Here is a 20,840-nt window from a genome sequence, read left to right as displayed (position 1 = left end):
ATACTATCTATTTTGGTAAATGTATCTCCAATTGCTCTGTAATTGTCATTGAAGGCTTTCGTGCAGTCTGCTCTACAACTCTTCCTGGTACTGCAGAGGGATTTTAAAGTGTGGCTAATGTAGGTGTCGCTGTTATGGAACAGCTGCGTGTTACATCAATGGGTTGAGGCGCTGCTAAATGTATACAGAGACTATAGCAGTTTGAAAAAGACTCAACATCCTCACAGCAATTATCAATGCTGTTGACACCCACAAGGTTCAACCAATGGGCAGCACGTGGTGTATAATGGATTAGTGGGTAACTTCTGAGGCCTGCTCCAGCTTTTGCACTGTACAATATCAACTCCACTCTAATACTGTCTAAAAAATACCTCCATGTTCTGAACTTTCTCATGCATTATTATGGGTGCTCTCAAATTTCAGCATTAGTGTGTGCTCTCAGTGTGTGTACCTGGTTGCTTAGGAATACATAAAAACATTTCAGCTCTGGTGGTAAAAAACCACCAGTTTGCCTGACAGTGCCAGCTGGTGACAAACATCTTTCACACTCACCTGAAGCCACGGGTCACAGAAAGACACGCCTCTCATATACAGTCCTGGCACTGTGGCGAGCTGCTAATGAAGCTGCAGACAGGTGTCAGCCTTCTCTAATGTTTATGACAGAGCTCTTTTCCCTGTGCGCTGCTGATGTCATCGGTAGCTCGCCGTTATTAATGAATAATGTCTGGCAGCGGGAGCTTAAGTGTCGGTGGAAGTCCTGAAACTATTCCTTAGCTTCAGATGATGTCAGCAGAGGGAGAGAAGGAGCTCTTTATAAAACAATAAACAAATCAGCGTCATAAGTCAGGGAAACAACTCAGGTTACAGGCCACAACAGGGCTGCAGGGGCCTCATGCAATGAAAGACTGTAGAGTAGGCCCTGCTGACTGGCCAAGAGCTTTACACGCAGATATTAGGTTCATATACAGCGGGGTCCAGAAGTCTGAGACCCCCTTCCCATTCACTTGAAAGGGAAGCTGGTCATTTAAGATGAAGAGAAAGAGGTTTTCTTCCTGATTTCTGTCGTATTAGAAGTTCCAGACTGAGGAACACCCCAAAACTACATCTGTTTAACTTGGAGTGACAAGCGCCCCCAAGCAGCTGTAGCAGGCTCATAAGGATGGGAGCAATCAGGTGATGTTATTATATAATGTCCACAAACATTCAAGGTGAGTGAGTGATGTGGCGGCGGCTCAACGACGCAGGTTTGGTCTCAACATCGGTCAGGACATTTGAATTGGCTAATGGAGATAGTTAGGTTTTGTTGCTAGGCGACATCTAGTGGTCTTAGTAATTATGACAGGAGCAAAGGGAAAAGTGCGGTGACGTAGTATAAAGAGAGACAAAGTCCACGTCAGGAGGAGGTTGTGGTGGATGGATGAAGATAACACAGGAGAGCGGTGTTCCATTCCCATGTGAGACTAGCTGATTATATTGTAACCATGACAACAAAGACCATGTTATGTTGAGGAAGTACTTATTTTAACCCAAATCACGATCTTCTCCTGCACCTAACCAATCTATCACACCTACGAACATGTTCGGTCAAATGTACAGTGATTTGCGTACAGTATTTTACAGTACAGTATTTTACAGTACAGTATTTTTTACCTTAAACAGGGAAGTAGCGAGGAATGAAGCAACACGCAGCTTTCATGTTCACTCATCTATCTTGAGTGGCATAGAGAAGTGCGGTTCCCCTCTACCTGAGCCCTGAGGCATCACCAGTACATCACCGCACAACCCATCTCAATCAACCCAGACATCACTCTGCATTACAGATCTACAATTTTCAAACTCTAACCACATAGTATCAAAAAAAATCATTTAACAAGCACAGTCAAAATAACGATGAAACTGTAAAAATGCAACACAATGAATACCAATGCATGACTGAAAGAAATGAAACTGTTCTCTGGAAATTATTTCTCATCTGTATTACTAATTCAATCGTCTATAAATTCTACCACAAACGCTCATTCTGTAGCTTAATTCCCCCACTACAGTTTAGCTTAATCTATGTCATAGAAGTGCTGCATTGCTAATACTCCAAGTTAGGAGTTTTCAGAGGAAAAAACAGCCATGCATTTGAAGGTTAAAAGTAATGTGTGTAATATATGTAGAGAAGTCTTTGTTGTTTTCGAGAATGCAGTCAGGCTCTTTTTGGAGTATTAACATTTTGTTTAAACCTAAGAACAAAAGGTGAAAGGAGTCTGCTAAGAGGTGTCAAAAGTTTCAGCCCTGGCTTCAAAGAAGAGGGGGTAATAACCATCGGACAACCTGCCCTCTGGCAGCCATTCATCTGTCTCAGACACAATTAGGATGAGCTGTTTCTCTCTGAGGTGAGGAGAAGTATGGTAGCAATGTGAGTGAGGGCTGCAGGTTGCAGAGCTGAGCAGAAAGTAAGTTTGTTCCCGGATCCGTGAAGACTGACGTGTCAGCCACCGGCTCAGGGTCAGACAGCACAGTGGTCCTCAGGGTAGAGAAACTGCCTGAGCGGTGGCTCGGCCACGTTGACAGATGTTGATTGGTTGCTCACACCTGTGATGTCAGATCGCTGTGATGATTAGACGCTGACAAACGGCATGTTGTCTCACAGCTCGGTGCAGAGAGCCCAGAGCGGAGCCCTGAGGGACACCAGCGACAGACACTCACTATTTATCTCAGGTTTACATGACAGCACCAAGAATGTAGCATGTGTGAGGATTAACATTCCTGTAAGTGAGATTAAATCTGCAGATATATGAAGAGGCAAAGCTGTCCTCCCTAATGCTCAACAATCAAATCTCACCTATTCTTTACTGTAGAACCTCAATACTTGATCTTCACATCCAACAAAGATTAACTTTTAATCTAAATGGCTGCAGTTATACAGCAGTTTTTATCCAAAACGTTTTTCACTCTCACTCATTTATAGACATACTCACGCACTGAAGGCAGCAAACCAGAGTCCTGCACCGATTTCCTGCCATGATTCTTTTTGAATTTGTAAAATCCTATGGCACTTACCCCTCAGTTCATCATGATTCCAAAAATGAGAATGCAGCTGACTGGTAGCAAAGGGGTAGGCATTTTGGATATGGGGACAGATGGTTACTATAACTAGAATTACCTCCTCGTGGTTGTCGTGGTGTCATCCCTGTTTATCCAGAGTCATAATAAACATTTGTCATTATTAGTAATTTGTCATAATTGCTATGTGAAGTCTTGAGTTACGGCTAAAAAGTGTTTTATGAGGTCACTGGGACCTTGACCTTTGACCTTTGACAATTCAAATTGAATCAGTTCATCCTCGAGTCCTAATGAATGTTTGTGCCAAATTGAAGTTTCATCAAGGTGTAACTGAGATATTGTGTCCATGAGAATGGGACGTACGGATGTATGGACAGACGGACAACCGGAAAATAATATGCCGCCGGCTCTGACTGTCACCACCGCAGAGACATAAAAATATCCATTTACATTACATCAACAAGTGGGAGCTGATTGAGCGAGTCACAAAACTGCAGATAACCTCAGACCAGCTGAAGTCCTGCTTAAATAAGATCTGGATGAGTTTTAAAGTGAGTGACTGTGTAGCCTGGGTGTTTAATTGATCTTACAGTTAAGGTTTGGGTTGCAGGACTTACATTGAGGTCAGGTCGGGTCCAGATTGGATTTAGAAAATAATCTTCCCCAAGGTTTTAAAGTACGGGTTTGCAAAAACTGGATCTGTGTAGGACTCTGCAGGACCAATATTGGTATAACTACTATTGTTTTTATTGTTATTATTTTTGTATTGTAAAGCTCTTTGTAACTTGGTTTTGAAAGGTGCTAAAATAAAGTTTATATATTATTATTACCATGCAAGGTTCAGGCAGGTCCGGTGTTGTACCCGAGGACACTACGACATGTAGACAGGAGGAGCTGGAGATTGAACCACCAATCCTGTGATTAATGGATGACCCACTATACCCCCTGGGCCACAGCCACTTACCATACTCTAATAGCACATACATAGAAGTATGGACATAATTTAGATGAACCTTCATGCAGCCACTAAACATAATTTAGGGGAATAAAGTATTGCGTCAAGCATGTTGTAGTTTGAACAGTGATAGACCAGGAAGGAAACAGGCAGATCAGTAACCAACCACGTACATCAGTCACCAAGTACAACAAGCAGCAGGCAGGGAGGACTCAAGTGCACAGGTGAGTAGACCAGGCAAGCAGGCAAACAAGCTGACATCATCATGAGGTAATGAAACTGGGATCAGGTCTGTGAGTGTGGAGGGAGGTCCAGGTGATTGGAGAGTGAGCAGGTACAAGAGGGGAAAAAGAGCGGGAACATGGAAGGAGAACAGCAGGTGTGAGGGGGGAGAACGTGGAGATGAGGGGAGAAGCTGTGAGAGGTGGCAGGGAAGAGGGAAAGAGGGACTGAGGGGGAGAGAAGGGCAGATTGTGACATGAGATACACAGAGACAGGTAGTCTGCTGATCCCGGGTCTGCTGTAGCTCTCTGTTATCAGGTAGCTGTGAACTCTTCAGACTGTGTTCACAGCTGTAAAATAATGGACTGCCTTCAGCTGCTTCAGTGTCAGGGTCCAGACTTTGACTGGGGCTTGGATAGAACAAATAGTCTGAGTTTAGATAGACGTCTGAATTCATCCGTTGCACAAAGCTGTTTGGTTAAGTTGGACTGTGGTACAATGAATTCTGGGTAAAGGACGTTTTATTCAGTGAAGAATAAAAACTAAAAATCGCTGCGGTCTCTTTATTCTCTTCTCTTTGCTCTCCACATAACAATGTTGGCAAACTACAAATCATGAGCCTTTTCCTGTTTTTTGTTTTTGGGTGCTATTGGTCAGTGCAGGTATCATTACATAATAATAATAATAATAATAATAATAATTCCTTTATTTATATAGCACCTTTAAAAACAAGGGTTTACAAAGTGCTTTGACATAAAATCACAAAAATACAAGAGAACAATGGCAGCAGAACTCAAACTACAACAGCGACATATGAACCCATAAGAGCCCAAGCAAAGAACACGAGAGCCCAGCAACATAAACTGAGACCAGGAGGACCAAAGTGAGATGTAAGATGATGTAAGCAATTAAAGGGGATAGAAATAATGAAAAAGGGTATAGGCACTAAAACAACATAAAGCAACAGAATGAAAGCATAAAGAGGAAAAAGTAGTAAGTAACAGTGCAATAAAATAAGGCGAAGAAGCGATAAAGGAAATAAAAACAATAGAAACAGGTAAAAACATAGAACAATAAGGAATATAATAAAGATAATAAGGATAAATGAAAGCCATAAAAAACAATAAGAGAAATAAAAGCAATACAAAGAAATTTAGGATGTTAGGGAACCAAAGCAATTAGAAGAGTAATAAAAAATATGATAGGATAAAGACTAAAAGACGATAGAAAGACAATAAGAATGGATTGTTACCATGATAACATTGGTCTTAGTCTGGGGGTAGGGTGTCTAATGTTTTTGTCTTAAAACAAGTTGTTGATGTTACTTAAAAAAAATCAAAGAAACCGATTGCCTTGAATAATAAAAGTATAATACAACTATTAATTTTAAGTTACGTTGATTCATATCCACGTTTAGTTTACTTCTTATTTTGTTGTTTACTTCATTTTATGAAGTTGTTCCAACTTAAAAATGGCAACTGAAGTGTACTAATGAACTAATCATTAACCCACTGCAGAGGAAGAGGACAGAATGAGATAAGGGTCATTCAAAGATCCAGTCAAAGGTCAAACGATGGAAAACCAACAAGTATTAATGTGAGGAAGGTCCAGCCTTCTCATCATCACTCTGCACACAGCTGATGCTTTCCTCTATTCACTGGAAGTGAAGAGACGTCAGAATTTATTCACTAAGTCTGTCACTTTTTTTTGCATTTTATTTCTGTCGGTATCCACCAACTTTTCCCTCTCTGCCAAAGAAGAGTCCAAACACACAGCCGGAGTCATAAAGAACTATGTTCAGACACCAGGAGAACCAGGAGTCCTGCAGCAGATGGTGTGGCCCCCACAGAGCCCTGATCTCAGCATCATGCAGTCAGTCTGCGATCACATGAAGAGACACAGACACTGAGGCACAAGGTGCTGGAACAACCAGGTACCTGAAGAACTGTGCAGGTGTACCAAGAACTGCAGCTGGGAGGTCATGGCAAATACTGTCACAAGTGCCTAAAACTTTTGCACAGAACTGCAAAGGTTCTTGTTCGGTGTTATTATCACATGTCAGTTACAGGCCAGAACAGGAGCGCTGTGAGCATGTTTTGTCACCTTGGCCTCTGAATCACCTGGGAGATGTTTGCTGTAACACTGAGGCCAAACGTTGTTGGGTGGCAGGTTTCTGACATCTGTCTCCCTCAGTATCTTCCACCTGACTGAGCTCGAACCATGAGCTGTCTTTGTGTGCTGCCGTGCGTCCGCATCACTTTTTTTTATGATCAATTGTTTAGCAAAGAGGCAGCTGTTTGTCTTTCACCCAGCGGCTCGACGGAGCAGAACAAATGGAGTTATTCCACTCATGTTCACTCGCAGCTCACACAAAGAGGAGGAAGGGATTTGTTGCGTGGTGGGTAAATATTGTTGCCGTCTGTCAGTCAGGAAACCGAGTGGAGAGGCAGGTGAATTACGTGTACTGTTTAGTGACCCGGATGCAGCATGTGCATCTGTCATGTATAAGCTCTGAAATCTAAATCACACTGCAGGGAAGTTGGATTGAAATCTGAGGCGTGAATGTTTGCAGAGCCTGTCTGGGCTGTGCAGAGGATCAGTCTTTGTGCTGCATACCTGTGTATGTGTGTGCTGTTTGTGTAAGCATCAGATGTCTCAGGGGTCACTGTCAGGATAAGATGCACAAAAGCTTTTGAAAACATCTTGATATACAAAGAAGGAAACTCTTCCAAACTCACACATATTAATGTTGCATGGTAAACGTTCGTGTTGTGTTACTGCAACTACAATTTTGTACAAACTTGAACCTCATATTTTTTCCACTGGTTAACAAAGAGCGAACCACCGGCTTTGAAATAATTTCACACGCTCAAACTCTTATTTATGCTCTCTTATTTGTAAAGAGTCAACAACAACACAGAGGTCATTGTTGTCACTTTTTGTCAGTGGATCAGGCAGGAATGTGTCACAGAAGAGCTGCAGGCGACGGACTGCATACCTCCGGCCCCTCGGACAGCGAACCCGGTCCTGTTGCTGTTATATGTGTAACACCACTTGCACCGTGTGTAGCAGGAAATCAGATTGTGGCTACAATTATTACTGACTGACCTCCTCTGACAACAAGCCGTGTTTGTTTGGTTGTGCTGTGAACAGATACACCAGCTGCTCTTCTCTGAGCTGTTCACTGTATATTTGCTGTTGTATTAAACCACACATCCTATTACTACAGGTCTCAGGCTGATATTCCATAATACTGAATATCATGATATTTTCAATTTTGCAGTCTGCTGTGCTGCTGGGTCCGATCCTCATTTCATTGCTTTCCTTACTGTACATTGGATCTTGTCATGTGACAAATAAAGCAAAATGAAATAAATAACGAAATGCTGTTTAATAATATCAGTAAATGAACCAGCAATGAGCAAGAAATCTGCTGAGGAAGCAGCCTGTCAACCCCCAGTTGAGTCCCTCAACTCTTCAGGAGGGGTTTGACCTCAAGTCCTGGGTGCAGATGAATCTTTCTGCAGCCCAGAGTGCTCCATTAAAAGAGCCTGGAGAGGAGAGACAGCAGAAGAAAGAGACAAACCAAGACCAGTCTGAGGCCAGACCCAGCGACACTGGTCTGGATTTTTATATGCCCGAACAGGCTCTCCTTCTAATACCAGAGAGAGAGAGAGCTGAATCGGATCATGGGCGACAAGGACAACAACATATCTGCTCCGGAGGAAGAGCAGCGTGCCACCGTCAAAGACATCGACCAGGTGAAGGAGAAGATCGCTGAGGAAGAGGAGGAGAAGGCCTTCATGGACGACGCACTGTCCAAGTCCATGAATATTAGAATGAATGCTGAACAAAAGATCAGAGAGATGCAGGAAATTCTCAAAGCAGAAGTCCAGAGGAGGCACAAGGCTGAGACACATCTCGCCAGAGAGACTGAAGAGACCTCCAAAGTCCAGCTCACACCGAGGCTGAAAACAACCTGGAACTGTCACGTGGCCAGTGTGAGTAGGACAGGTCTCGTCTCCTGGTTGAACACAGGCAGGAAAACTGTGACTTGAAGGCAGCAGTGATCCAGGCACAGGAAGATCTGGTCCAGAAGAGACTCCAGTGGCAAAAGGAGAAGTCCAGCCAGGAGGAGTCTCTGAAGACCACGAATCAGGCTCTGAAGGAGGAGGAGGAGAAGAAGGACGGAGGCATGGACGAGCTGACGGACAGATTAATGAATCTGGAAAAGCAGATGGAGGCTCAGAGAAAACCCAAGAGGAAATCTCTATGGAAACGATTCCGCCAGCTCTTCAAGAGAACTGGAGGGAACTGACCTCCATCTGAGTAACCTCTACCTCTGCTCCTCACCCCCATGTTCTCCTTCCTCCTGCTCTCTCCTCTCTCCTTACCCTCCCCAACCCCCTCATGTTCTCCTTCCTCCTGCTCTCTCTCCAACCCCCTCACCCTCCTCAACCTCCTCATCTTCTATCCCCGCTGTTCTCTCCCACCTCCTCCCTCCCCTCCCCTTCAGGGCAACACAGGGGCTCAGGACTGCAGCATCACAGAGAGAAGAAGCCCGCAACTTCTTCTCTTCTTCCTGTGAGTTTGTACATCCTCCCCATGTCTGCTTGGGTTTTCTCCAGGTAGAAGTATGAAGTCATAAAATATAGAAAAATTAATGTAGAAGTACTTAAGTCTGTACAGTAACTGAGTAACTGTACTTAGTTACTTTCCACTGATAGAAGACAGAAAAATCTAAACAAAACTAACATGATATAATAATTCAACCTGATCAGGACCCACAAAACTGACCCAAAAGGTCAAAGGTCACTGTTACACGTAGAGCATCAAACTCATGGCACTCCTGATATTTAATGCCGCGCTGCGTCGAAAAATGTTTCAGCATGTTGCTGGTGTTTCCACCCTCGCTTGAAATCTTAGTGCCAACGACATGGCGCGTTGCGCTGCTAGCGTTATTTTGAGTGAAATTAAGCCACACCTCCTCAAATCCTTTGTTGTTGTTTGCGCTGCCTCTTGCAAAAGTTTTGACCGCTAGATTCCAAACTCTCTATCTCTCATAATAAATACCAAATTTAAATATTAATGTATTTATGATGTTGGCATATCTTAAAAAAAAAAGAAATAACAACAGAATGTACATTTTAACAAGTTTAATCATTGCAATTGATAGGCTAAACTATTTACATATTTACATAGGCTTAGTATTTGTAAGTACCTTGCGCCAGCTGCCTGGCTGCTCTTTTGACCTCCATAAAGTCAACTCTCAGCTCCTCAGTCAGCTGCTGCAAGAATATGAAGAATATGAATCAAGAATTTGATGTCGGTGCACTCCTTGAAGAGGATACGGGCATTAATACCAACCAGGTCGAGGATGTTATAAAATACAGCTACTGGCCATCTGATCCAAACCGTTGTAGTACACCACTGACTCCGGCTTTACCTTCGGCCCATCAGTGATGCCAACGCTTGTGTGCACGGAGCTCAGAATGCACACATTCTTACATTCTTGCTTTCCCTGGTAGATGGTGAGCGTCGCATCAGCACACTTCAGCACCTTCGTGCTAAACAGCTCCTGCAACACTTTGTTCCAGCTTAACAGATGTAAAGAAGTTGCCAGTGGGGATGTTTCTCCGCTTCCCCAGGAGTGACTCCGCCAGTTTCAGCACCACACTCTCTCCCACCAGCTGACCTCTGCTTCCCGTCTCCTCCTTGCCCAGATGTGGAGCCCCGTTCAGGATATATTTTGTTTGGACATACACAACCAGCCAAAATTGGATGCCAAATTTGTCAGGTTTGTTCCCCATGTACTGAATAAATTTGCACCAGCCCTTGGTGGGGAACAGCTGTCCATCCGCTGTGGTGTCAGCACTGGGCTTGTAGCAGGCTATGCTGTTCTGAACAAACTTGTTCCAAGTGGCCGACACCAGGGCAAACTTATCATCCTGAAGACTCACCGTGTCTCCCTCTGATCGAACGCAGGAATCTCATTATCTCCCTAAAGTGATTTCTGGCCCAATTATTCAGGCTGTCCAGCTCCATGTTTTTTGCACCCTGTGCATGGATGTATGCGCAGCATTGTTGATTCCTCGTCATTTCCGTGTATAAATATATCATGAAAATGACGAGGACTCAACAATGCTGCGCTACGCAGCAGCCAGCAGGAAACTCAATGCTGCGCTAAACAGCAACCGGCGGGAGGGGCGCTACGCAGCATCCGGTATAAATGGGTTAAAGTAACATTTATGGAATGATTAGGAACATTAATAAAACAATTTCCGAATTTCAACTTAACAACTGCATATGCATGAATATTTTAATCCATTTTTGAAAATGTATTAGTATTATATGGAATTTATCATTTCACTAGTGCAATATTGCACACATGAGGGTGATCATACACACAAAAAAGGTTAAATGGTAATTTTGTTCCCACCAGGGATAAAAATAATTCAGTAGGGGCAGCAATTTATAGACCAGACAACAAGTAGTCAAGAGAATGCATTTTTTTATTTGTAGTATCAAGTATCAACACTTTTATTAAGTTAGGAAATTTAAAATGCATCCCAGAGGATCTCAATGGAAAAATAAATAGCAAAGAGATACTAATTTACACACTCAATAAACCAACACAAATAGTGTGATAAATATCAGGATCAAAATAATCAGAGAATTGGGATGGGCATTTTTTTGTACATCACAATGGGATCTTGTTGTCTTCTTAAATAGAATTTTTGGATTTCTTGCAAACCAGCACATTGGTGGGGAATAAATAAATCGCTGTCCATTCTAACATGCAACACTGGGTGTTTCTGAAGAACAGTATTTACATATACAACAGCATCCAGTATAAGTTTAGCAACAGGTAAAATCTTGATGCTTGGCTAAAATGACATCACCAAACTATATTTGCGTAATTGTCCCATTAAAAACAACGTACAACATTAATAATGGATCTAAACTGTGTTACCTAATGAGAAGCATGAAGCCTAATGTTTCTCTGACCTGAACTTTAGTCCCACTTTTGATAATAAACACTTCTGCTGTGATATTTGTACAAATGTTGACAGCTGTCTCTCCGACAAAATGAACCCAGTTGAAAAGTCTACGGCACCAAACCTCCACACTGACAGAGTGGGGTAAGAGGAGCAGTCCAGTCTCAGTTTCAAGTTTTCCTTTTCCTTTGGCTGGTGGAGGTCTTTTGGTGGATTCGGTCCTGCAGCCATATTCCCCTGCTTCCTGATTCACGTCTTGCAGGACAACCCCGTGGCCTGTGTAGTGTGTCTGCACGCTGTGTGCTCGCTTCTTCACGGCCTGGGAGGTGGGATGGTGTGGTGGGTGGGGTGGGACTGACTGTAATGCCAGGATCTCAGGAGGCAAAGTAGGAGCTCTGCATTGAGTACAGACGGTCAATGGGGTTCCCCACCCGAGCCTGCAAGGAGCCTGCGTCTGTGTTGGCCATGAAGCAGTCACTTAGACTTGTCAGAGAGGTGTCACTGTCGATGTCGTGGACAAAGGAGTCAGTACCTGGTAAGAGTAGAGAAGACACGGAGAAGTCAAACACAACAGCTGGTGCTGGCTTTGAAAATATTGAACTCACTGTTTTCACTGTTGAGAGTCTCCAGTCCACATCAACATGGGAGGAAACAAAGGGGATCACTTAAGAAAGACCACAGTGCTAAACACGCAGGTACAGTGATTATGGAGCGTGATGCTCACCGTAGGGGTTCATGTGGTCGCCAGGCATCTGAGGTGGGGTGAGGCCCTGCTGGAAGGGGTCAGTGTTGTAGCCGTTGTGCTCCATGGTCACCAGGTGCTGCTGCTGGTTTGGAGGTAGAGGTCCTGAGTAGGAACTGAGCAGACCCTCCATACAGCCTGATATCACCTCTGTATCAGTCAATGAGAGCAGGGTTACAACACGACTCACTAACCTCACATTGTTACCTTTGACATTTAGGGCGTTGGCTGGTTTGCTGTCTAACTACATGTACTGTAGAGCGGGTTAATATAATTCCGGTCTCTCTTGTGCACAGTGGGGCTAGCTTAACTTGGCACAGGAGCTGGGGGTGTATGGAGGTAGTTAGGCTCCATATGAGAAGAAATGTGACTCCTGTTGATCCCAGCGTTGTGTCTTTGACATGTTGTGCGTTCTTGGCTGGTCTCCTAACGTCAGCCATAGGACCACCTACAGGACCGTCTTCTGAGTCTGAGCTGTGTGCAGTCTCTGAGGCTTAACTAGCTGCTGGATGGTCAGTAAATCCCTCCAAACTGTGTAATGGGATGTAAGTATTAATTCATTAATTTTTATTCCTCTGCACCGGCTACAGTCTGAGCCGGAGGCACATTGTTTTTTGTGTTGTCCATCCATCTGTCCCATTCTTGTAGATGTGATATCTCAATAACGCCTTGACAGAACTTCTTCAAATTTGTTAGAATCATTCATTTGGACTCAAGGATGGAATGATCAGATTTTGGTGGTCAAAAGTCAAGGCCACAGTGACCTCACAAAACACTTTTTAGCCATAACTCAAGACTTCACACAGCAATTATGACAAAATTTCTCACAAATGGTTCATATTTGATATGACTCTGGATAAACAGGGATGTGACCTGGCGGTGGTGATATACCTGAATCTACGGTGGCCCTGAGAGCTCAACACACTGCAACTTAAGAAAACATATGCAAACAGAACAAACACAAACAAATTCAGAAAACATCTTCATCAACTTGACAGCGCATATGTTTTCTCAAGTCGCAGTTTATTGAGCTCTGTGGGCCACCGTAAGAAGCTATTTGGTGGTTGCCACAAGTTTCCAGAAGAAGAAGAAGGTGTAATTTAGCAGTTTAGGGAAAACAACAACAGTTCAGTTCTCTCACCCACACAAATCTTTCAGTGGTTGAACTATCAGGAGTCAGATAAATGCTACAGCAGCACATGCTATGTGACATATTTCACAATAACTGACTGAAACAAAGCTAATTTAATTTTAGTGTTAAATTTTAAATATATATTTAGCCTATGGACTTATGATATGGCCATAGGAAATAGGATTCTCTTGCTCTTAGAGCGTTGAACACCAAACATCCCCACACACGAGAACACAGACACTACTTCCGTGCTTTTTCTATGAATGCTGTGCATCACATGCTTTCTTATAGAAGCACACAGTATATTGTAAACGCGTTGTCACAACTGACTGTTAGACTGTGAAGATGCCTCACCAGTCGTCCAAGAGGCTTCATCTCATCCTAACATCAACTTCAAACAACCTCCATTTGCTGGTTTGCTTTGCTCATTTGGTTAACAGCAGCAGCTTCCACTATAATAAACCCGGCTGCTTTGTCAATATTGACACACTGGAAGTCCCCGAACAGATAGAGGCAGTGCTTGCCAAAGCACTGAGACACTTATCTATACTGTCTGCTCGTATCTGCTGCGAGACCACAGTGGCAATAAGCCTGCTAGCCGTGATGAGCTGTGCTCCAGAGAGAATCATGGCTCCCACTTTACAGCTCATATTTACCAGCAGAGATGTGGCTCTGCCTTCACAGTATGGGACTCATGCTAAAGCCCACAGAACTGGGAGTGTTTGCTGAGTGACTGTCCTCTGTTTATTGTTCCCATAATAACTTTAATATTTTAAGCTGTTTCTCCAAATAATTCATAAATTACTCACTTTCAGCTTCCATGGCCATTACAGTTATAACAGACAGATTACATGTTGCAGATGGACGTCAGCGGAGCTTTTTCTTTTTGTAACAGTGGAGAAAGCAGCCAACCAGCTAACAGTACAGTCGACACACACAGATGATAAATCCTCACCTTGGCCTAGCCTTTGGTTGCTGTGCTGCTCCTGCTGTTGCTGATGTCTGCGGGCTAGCTTCTTCATCTGTAAATAAATAAACACAGAAAATAGCTTGGCGTGGAGCTGACAGGCATTTAATGAGGAAACACCAGCAAAATAAATAAATGTCAATAATATTAACAATTGTCAAATCATTCTATATTCAAAATATTAAATTACTAAATCATATATTTAACACATTGCATTACTAAATTATATATTTAAAATTTTACATTTACTTAAATATATATTCAAAATATGAAATAACTAAACTGTATATCTTTAATAGGGTCTGAGGTGTGATGTTGAATTACCTCATGTTGTCCAACAACACAAGGCAACAACCAAAACATGTGCTCTGAACTCTGACTCCTTTGAATATTGTGGTTGTCATTAAGTCCAAATATGCATCTGAAGTCATTAAAATAATTATTGTGATTACTTGAAATGTATTTTCATATGCATTTTAACAATATGAAACAAGACAATTTAAAAGCAATGGTAATGGATGTGGGCCCAGACAAGCTGTGTAATGACCCAGCGTTTTCCCCAGCTCCTGGACTCTAGCTTTGTTTCCCACATGACTCCACTGAAGCAAAAAAACTCAAAGGACAAGATCCTAAATGGCCTCAGGCCAGCAAAGTTAACATCTGTGCTACCTCCACCTTGGTTGCAGTACTCCAATTTTTCCCATAAAGCAAAGTGAGGGGTTGAGGATGCGTGCTGTTGGACTCCTCTCATTCCTATACCAGGATTTGAACTTTCAGACTCTTTCAGACTCATTTTATTTATCCATTTGATATTAATCCATTCCTCTCTCAGCTGTCTCTCTGGACTACAGGTCGGCCCAGAACCGGTGCTTTGGATTAAAACTTAATAATAAACACAGGGCTCCCACAGGGCGGTGTCTTATCTCCTGTTCTGTTTGACATCTACACCATCAACAGCACTGCAACACTGAAAAACTGACTGACTTTGTGTGAAGCATATTATAGGTATGTGGACTCTCCAATCACCCTCATTGATGAGAGCTCTTTGGAGCTGAACATCTCCAAGACCAAAGAGCTGCGTTGGAGGACGAGACTAACATCAGGTGACGCTGCCCGCTCACTTCCTGGACCACTGGAATTAGAAGGGCAGGTGGTGCAGCAGGTAGGGGCCTTCAGATACCCTGGCCTTTTACAAGAAGGCATGGCAGCGCTTCTTTCTGCTGAGTTGCAGTGTTAGGGAAGACATTTTAACAGCATCAACATCAGGCCCCAACCAGTCCTCACCATCAGATCTGTGCACTCAGGCAGGTGGATGTAAAGCAGCCCTTATCACAAGGGATCATTCACACCTGCATTCAACTCCTCCATCAAGCCGCTGTTATTAAAACTCTTCAGCCAAGACAAATATAATAAAATAAAAAATAAAAAAAATCTACTGACCACTTTTGTTTTTATCAAACAAACAGGAGGAAAAAGTGCATTTGTGGGGGATTATTTTCAGTGGCGGATGAATCCCCATTTGTTGCTTTAGTGAGTATTTGGGGGCAACAGGACGGAGTGTCTGGGATTTAGATACACTACAGTGTGTGTTCTTGGTGATTGAGAAGAGTGGCTCAGTGATGTGTGAAGAGGTAGGAGACACTGATAGTTGGTTTGGCTCTGCACGTCGATGTGTGGATAAGAAATAATAGAAATATTACCAGACTTGTCCTTTAAGAATCAAAGATGTCAGTATTTATTGTACTGTCAGACACTGATTGACTGTGATTTATTACAGACTGTTTTAGACTAACACATTCATAACATTCATAGGGTCATGATTCCTGTCTTTTTCCACCCGACCACCAGATGTCCTCGGACTTTCCTCCTGCTCCAAGCTCCACCTGCTCATCTGTTTCCCATTCCCGATCACTGGAACTTCCCCGCCCACCTACACACCTGTTCCTCATTTGCCTCATTTTCTCCCCTGTATTTACACCAGCCCCTTTTCCCCACTCAGTCGACAGATTGTTTTTTCATGTCTCACTTTGCTGTGGACACTCGTTCCTGTTACCGTGCCAACTGTCTGTATTTAGCTACCTGTTGACTGTTACCCGACTGCCTGTAAACCTGCTCTCCATCGTCTAGTAACTTCACTGCACCAGCCTGCCTGTTTGCAGAGGCGCAGTAGAACTGGCAGCCGCTGTCTCAAAATGCCCACAAGTAATTAACATGGAAAAACTTGCATACCACATGATGCTAACGCAGCATGTTGACAGCTTGTTGCTACTGACCTTTGCTCTCTGGTTCTGGAACCAGACCTGGACCACACGAACACTGAGTCCTGTCTCTGCAGCCAGGGTCTCTCTCACCTGTAAGTCACAGCACAGTCACACTCATCAGCCATTTTTACACATAAACTTCATGTGTGTAATGCATGTTTCCCAAATGACAGACGCCCATCGCTAAGTCTGGTTTTGCTGGAATTCAGGCACCTGGATAATGTTGGAGTTACATCAGGATTAAGTCCAAAGACCTGAGCTCTGAGGTTCCACCTGCAATAAACGAGGGTCTGAAAATATCTTTAATGTGACTTTCAATAAAGTCAACTGTTCAGGATAATGTCCGGATAATCAAGAAACACGTGAGCATGAACAACACACTGTGTTTTAACTGCATGTTAATTTATAAAATATCAATACATGTGGTATTAGATAGATGCTAATATTCTGTGTCTGTACCTTTCATATAGGTACAAAATTTAATATTGAGCAAAGCAGCAGCAGTAGTAGTAGTAGTAGTAGTAGAAGAAAGTGATGCAGAACTGATTGAGGAATACTAAAGTTTATCACCAGTACAACCTGGGCCCATTTTAAAATAACCTCCTGTCCCTTTTTTCAGTCATGTGAGCTGGTTTATCCTACAGTATCTGAGACGATCAATAGGAACATAAAGGTTCTGTAAACAAGATTTTAAACATTAATACAGCACAACAACTATTCTCTATGTAAAGATGTGGTGGAGTAATGGCTTCCTGAGCAGAGAAAGAAGCCACTTTGTTTGATAGTTCCAATCTAGCCACTGAGCAAAGCTTTAGTATGCAGTATGAAAGTAAAATATCTCACTATACTCAACCCTCACCTTTCTGCAGGGTTTGGAGGAGACCTCAAAGGAGGCCTTGAAGGCTCTCCTCTGCTGGGTGGTGAGGATGGTGCGTGGTCGTTTGGGCCGGCGGGGGTCTTTGCCGTCATCGTTGCCTTTCCCTGCTGCAGGGCTCTTCTCTGACTTCACATTCACATCCTCATCCTCACTCTTGTCTATCACCAGACACAGAAAGAATGAGACCTATCTATATATATCTATATGCGTTGTGAAATTCTTCGGGTTTGTAATTGTCCTCTATAGAATCCACAGTGTTACCTGAGTCTGAGTTGTCTGGACTGACCGAGCTGAGCAGCTTCCTCTCTCTCTCATAGTCACTCTTGCACAGCAGCTGACCTTCTTTCAGAACAAACTGGTCTCCTTTGCACAGCTGGCGCTCGCAGACACAGCAGTAGAAGCAGCTCAGGTGGTAAACACTCTCCAGAGCTCGCATTACCAGCTCTGTGGGTGCTATCTTCTCCAGACAGCCGCTGCACTTAGTGGCAAACAACCTGTGGACACACAGGGAGGAGAGTTAACAATGCGGACTGCACTACATAGGGACAAAGAGGTACATTCATCCAGTATTTTCCAAAAAAAAAAAAAAAAATTCCATTCAACTTCCAAAAACTGAAAACAACTTAGTGTAGTAGAGCTCCCATTCCCACCCCTCCAGTAATGACTTTTTAAAGGGCTAGTATGTTTTCTTTACCACCAACTGTGGTTTCTTGCTGGGAGAAACCATGCAACGACAATCACCACCACCCGCTGATTTTCGCGTAGCCACTGTTGCGTTTACAAGACATGAGGTTATGATATGTCCTCTGAGCAGCTATGTCTTCAGGACAGACTGGAGGCTACAGTGAGTTGCTATCGGAAAGTGGCGAGACTGGCTGGGGCCAGCTGGTTAGCATGCTAACTTCAGTAGAAGAAAAGAGTTAACATTGGTGTTTGTTTCCACCTCTGGTAACAGCTGTTGGTGAGTAAAGGAATGAAGTTTAATGCTGAACTCTCAATATCTCTTCCAGACTGGTAAGTACACAGCTGTTAATGCTAACGTAAGCTATGTAGTAATAGCAAAACTTACAAATAGTTCCTTGACACACTACTCTCTGCTTAGGCATTGTCCCTTTTCCCAGTAAGAGATCCTGAACTTGAATTCTGGACCTTGTGCCTGAGAGTATCCAGTTACCATTATGATGCTATAACACTGGGTTGGTACGTCCTCATCAGAAAAGACAAAGAGCTGGTGACAACACAAGTGAGAGGAGAATGCAGGAACACTTAGTCTTCTATGAGAGAAAAAAAAGGAAAAGCTGGCAAACCACCATGCTTTTCACCCTGCATATACTGTACGGTGTGTCATTACTGTATCCTGCAAAACCAGAAACCAAAAAAGAAGCCAGATGTGTTCGGGCTAAATTCATGAGCTCCTACTTGGCACTAATTTTTAACCCTTTCAAGCTCTCTGCATGTGAAAGGCTTTTTGATGTTGTAATGGGCCCACACGGGGCTCAGATGGAAAGAACAGGGACAATTTTCCAACCGCTCCCCACAACCACCTAATGAGGAAATATGTGATCTTTTAAACAAGGAAGTGGATGCTATTAGATGAAGGAATATTACTGAACCAGTCTGTTCTGAGTCAAATTCAAGATGCTTGATTTAATTGCCCATTACTCTTTTTTTGTTGTTTATTGAAGGTGCCATCAAATGAGCCACAAGTGAATTCCAACTCATCAGACCACAAGGTGAATGGTTTCAAATGCGAAGTTAAACCACAATTAGGAGAAACAATCTATATAACAGAAATTTAGAATGGAGAGAGAGAAAATAATAGGTTTTTAAAATGTCACTGGCTGCACGACTTGCAATGTCATCTCACTTCCGTTATATCTGAATTCTATTTACTTCAGTTGGCACCAGCAAACCCAGCCTCCTGAAAACAACCCCTTCACCTGCGAAGTCGGCCTCCTCCCAGCCTGTCCAGCCGGCTAGCCTCCAGTCTGCACCTAAGCCTGCTCTTCAGTCCATTCAGCTTGGGTTTGAGAGAATTAAACCTTGTAGTCCTGAGCCGTCTAGTCTGCAGTCTGCTCCTGTCCCCAAGCTGACCAGCCTCCTGTCAGGTTCAGACCCTGAGCAGTCCCTTTTCTGGAGCTCTTACTTCGCCAAAGCATAACACATTCAGTGCCATTGTTTCATGAATGATATCTTTATACAGTAGTTTTATACCATAGCAATGGTATAGGTAAAATTAGGAAAAAAATGGTCATGGCAAATAAATGAACGTAGACACTTGGTTAAAGTCAGGTAAAGAGAATGGTCACAGTAAAACATTATTTGGTCTCCCGAGAGAAGCCTATCCACCACAGTGACCTCCACACCATTTTCCACAGCACTATATAAAGGACACACTCCTTCCTGCATTGGTGCTGGACATAAATTATGAGGTGTTCCCAAGTGTTCCATCAGTCAGCACAGACTTGATTAATTGCTTGTTTGATTTTTTTCAATATTTAATCCAAACCGTCATCTTTCCCTAACCTTAACCAAGTGTTTCAGTCGCCCTAAAGGCTGGAGTGATGCTTGAGTAAAAGAAATCTTGTCCCACTATGTCTGAAGCCTGAAATTCTCATTATGAATGGCAACACTCGAAGGTGGGGCAAAAAACCTGCCAACATGGAGAGGGGTGAGACACAAAACGTGTGCACCAGGGGTATTCAATTAAAATTGATAGAGGTCCAGGTAATCAAAATTTCCTCAAGCAAAGGTCTGGAACGTTGGTCGTTACAATTCACCAAAAGTCTCAACCATTTTTATCACGACAATCACAACTGAACAGCTTAACACGTCCTTTTCTCTTTCTTTCCCTCTTCTGTCCCGCTTTTCCCACCGATTTCTCAGACATCGTCTCTCCTCCCTGTGTGGATCTCACTCACTGACTCGAGTCTCAATGACTGGCTCATGTGACCAGTGCCGTAAAAGGCTAATTTAATAATTCTCAATAATTTATAGGTTATAGGTCCAGGTGTGGATATGACGGCGTCTGGGTCTGCATGTATTAGTGACTTGTGGTGTATTCTTGTGGACAGTCTCTCCTCAGTTGTAACACACACAAAACGTGAGCAGTAGCTGTGCAGTTGTAAACCTGTCTCCTAAAATTCTGTTCATACACAGCAAAACTGTTTTCCCAATGACACAAGTCGCTGGCTGATGATGTTCAGAGGCAACGTTTTGTTGAATGAATGAAGTGTTACATTTATCAACAGCAGCCAGTCATCAGGAGGTGGTTGGAGTGGATGGCACATGACTGTCACATCTCCATCCGTCTGTGGTTAGGTTGAAAGAAAGATTAAATATTTACATTAAATGTAAATGAACAGGTTGTGAGCCTTTTCTGTAAACCACTCCTCCAACCTGAACAACCACACAGGTCGTTTCTTCAACCCTCTGATACGACCCATAGGAGTGTCTCCTGAAATAAAGCCCCTACGGCAGCAGGCGTACCGGACCTCGGTTGTCATGGTTACAATAATAAACATGCAGACTGTAGCGAAAGCACTGTACCTAACTTCGTCGCCACTATTACTATAATAACGGTCATGGCTTGGTTAGGTTTAGGAAAAGATCGTGATTCGGGTTAAAATAGTACT

The 20,840-nt window shown here is 43.2% G+C and overlaps 1 protein-coding gene across 1 annotated transcript; it reads right to left on the bottom strand.

Moving 5' to 3' along the window:
• Positions 1-10,766: 10,766 nt before the first annotated feature.
• On the bottom strand, positions 10,767-17,693 carry LOC111648100 (LIM/homeobox protein LMX-1.2-like). The gene is made up of 6 exons (XM_023397862.2): positions 17,467-17,693; positions 17,188-17,363; positions 16,341-16,418; positions 14,056-14,122; positions 11,951-12,118; positions 10,767-11,758 (listed from the first exon to the last, which is right to left on the bottom strand). The coding sequence occupies exons 1-6, from the start codon at positions 17,639-17,641 to the stop codon at positions 11,601-11,603; spliced, it is 822 nt and encodes a 273-aa protein (XP_023253630.2). The 5' UTR covers positions 17,642-17,693; the 3' UTR covers positions 10,767-11,600.
• Between the last annotated feature and the right edge of the window lie 3,147 nt (positions 17,694-20,840).

The sequence above is a fragment of the Seriola lalandi genome, unplaced genomic scaffold (assembly GCF_002814215.2).
Source record: "Seriola lalandi dorsalis isolate HSWRI2012SDOR001 ecotype SW California unplaced genomic scaffold, Sedor1 jcf7180002054939, whole genome shotgun sequence".
NCBI classification, from domain to species: Eukaryota; Metazoa; Chordata; class Actinopteri; order Carangiformes; family Carangidae; genus Seriola; species Seriola lalandi.
This window is presented reverse-complemented; position numbering and strand designations above follow the sequence as displayed.

What these genes read in the sequence shown, in the direction of transcription:
- LOC111648100 (XM_023397862.2), bottom strand. Translation starts at nt 17,641, where the DNA reads ATGCGAGCTCTGGAGAGTGTTTACCACCTGAGCTGCTTCTACTGCTGT. An exon ending in TCCAGAACCAGAGAGCAAAG is followed by an intron (nt 14,123 to 16,340) that starts GTCAGTAGCAAC and finishes ATTTATTTACAG; the next exon opens with ATGAAGAAGCTAGCCCGCAG. An exon ending in CAACCAAAGGCTAGGCCAAG is followed by an intron (nt 12,119 to 14,055) that starts GTGAGGATTTAT and finishes TGACTGATACAG; the next exon opens with AGGTGATATCAGGCTGTATG.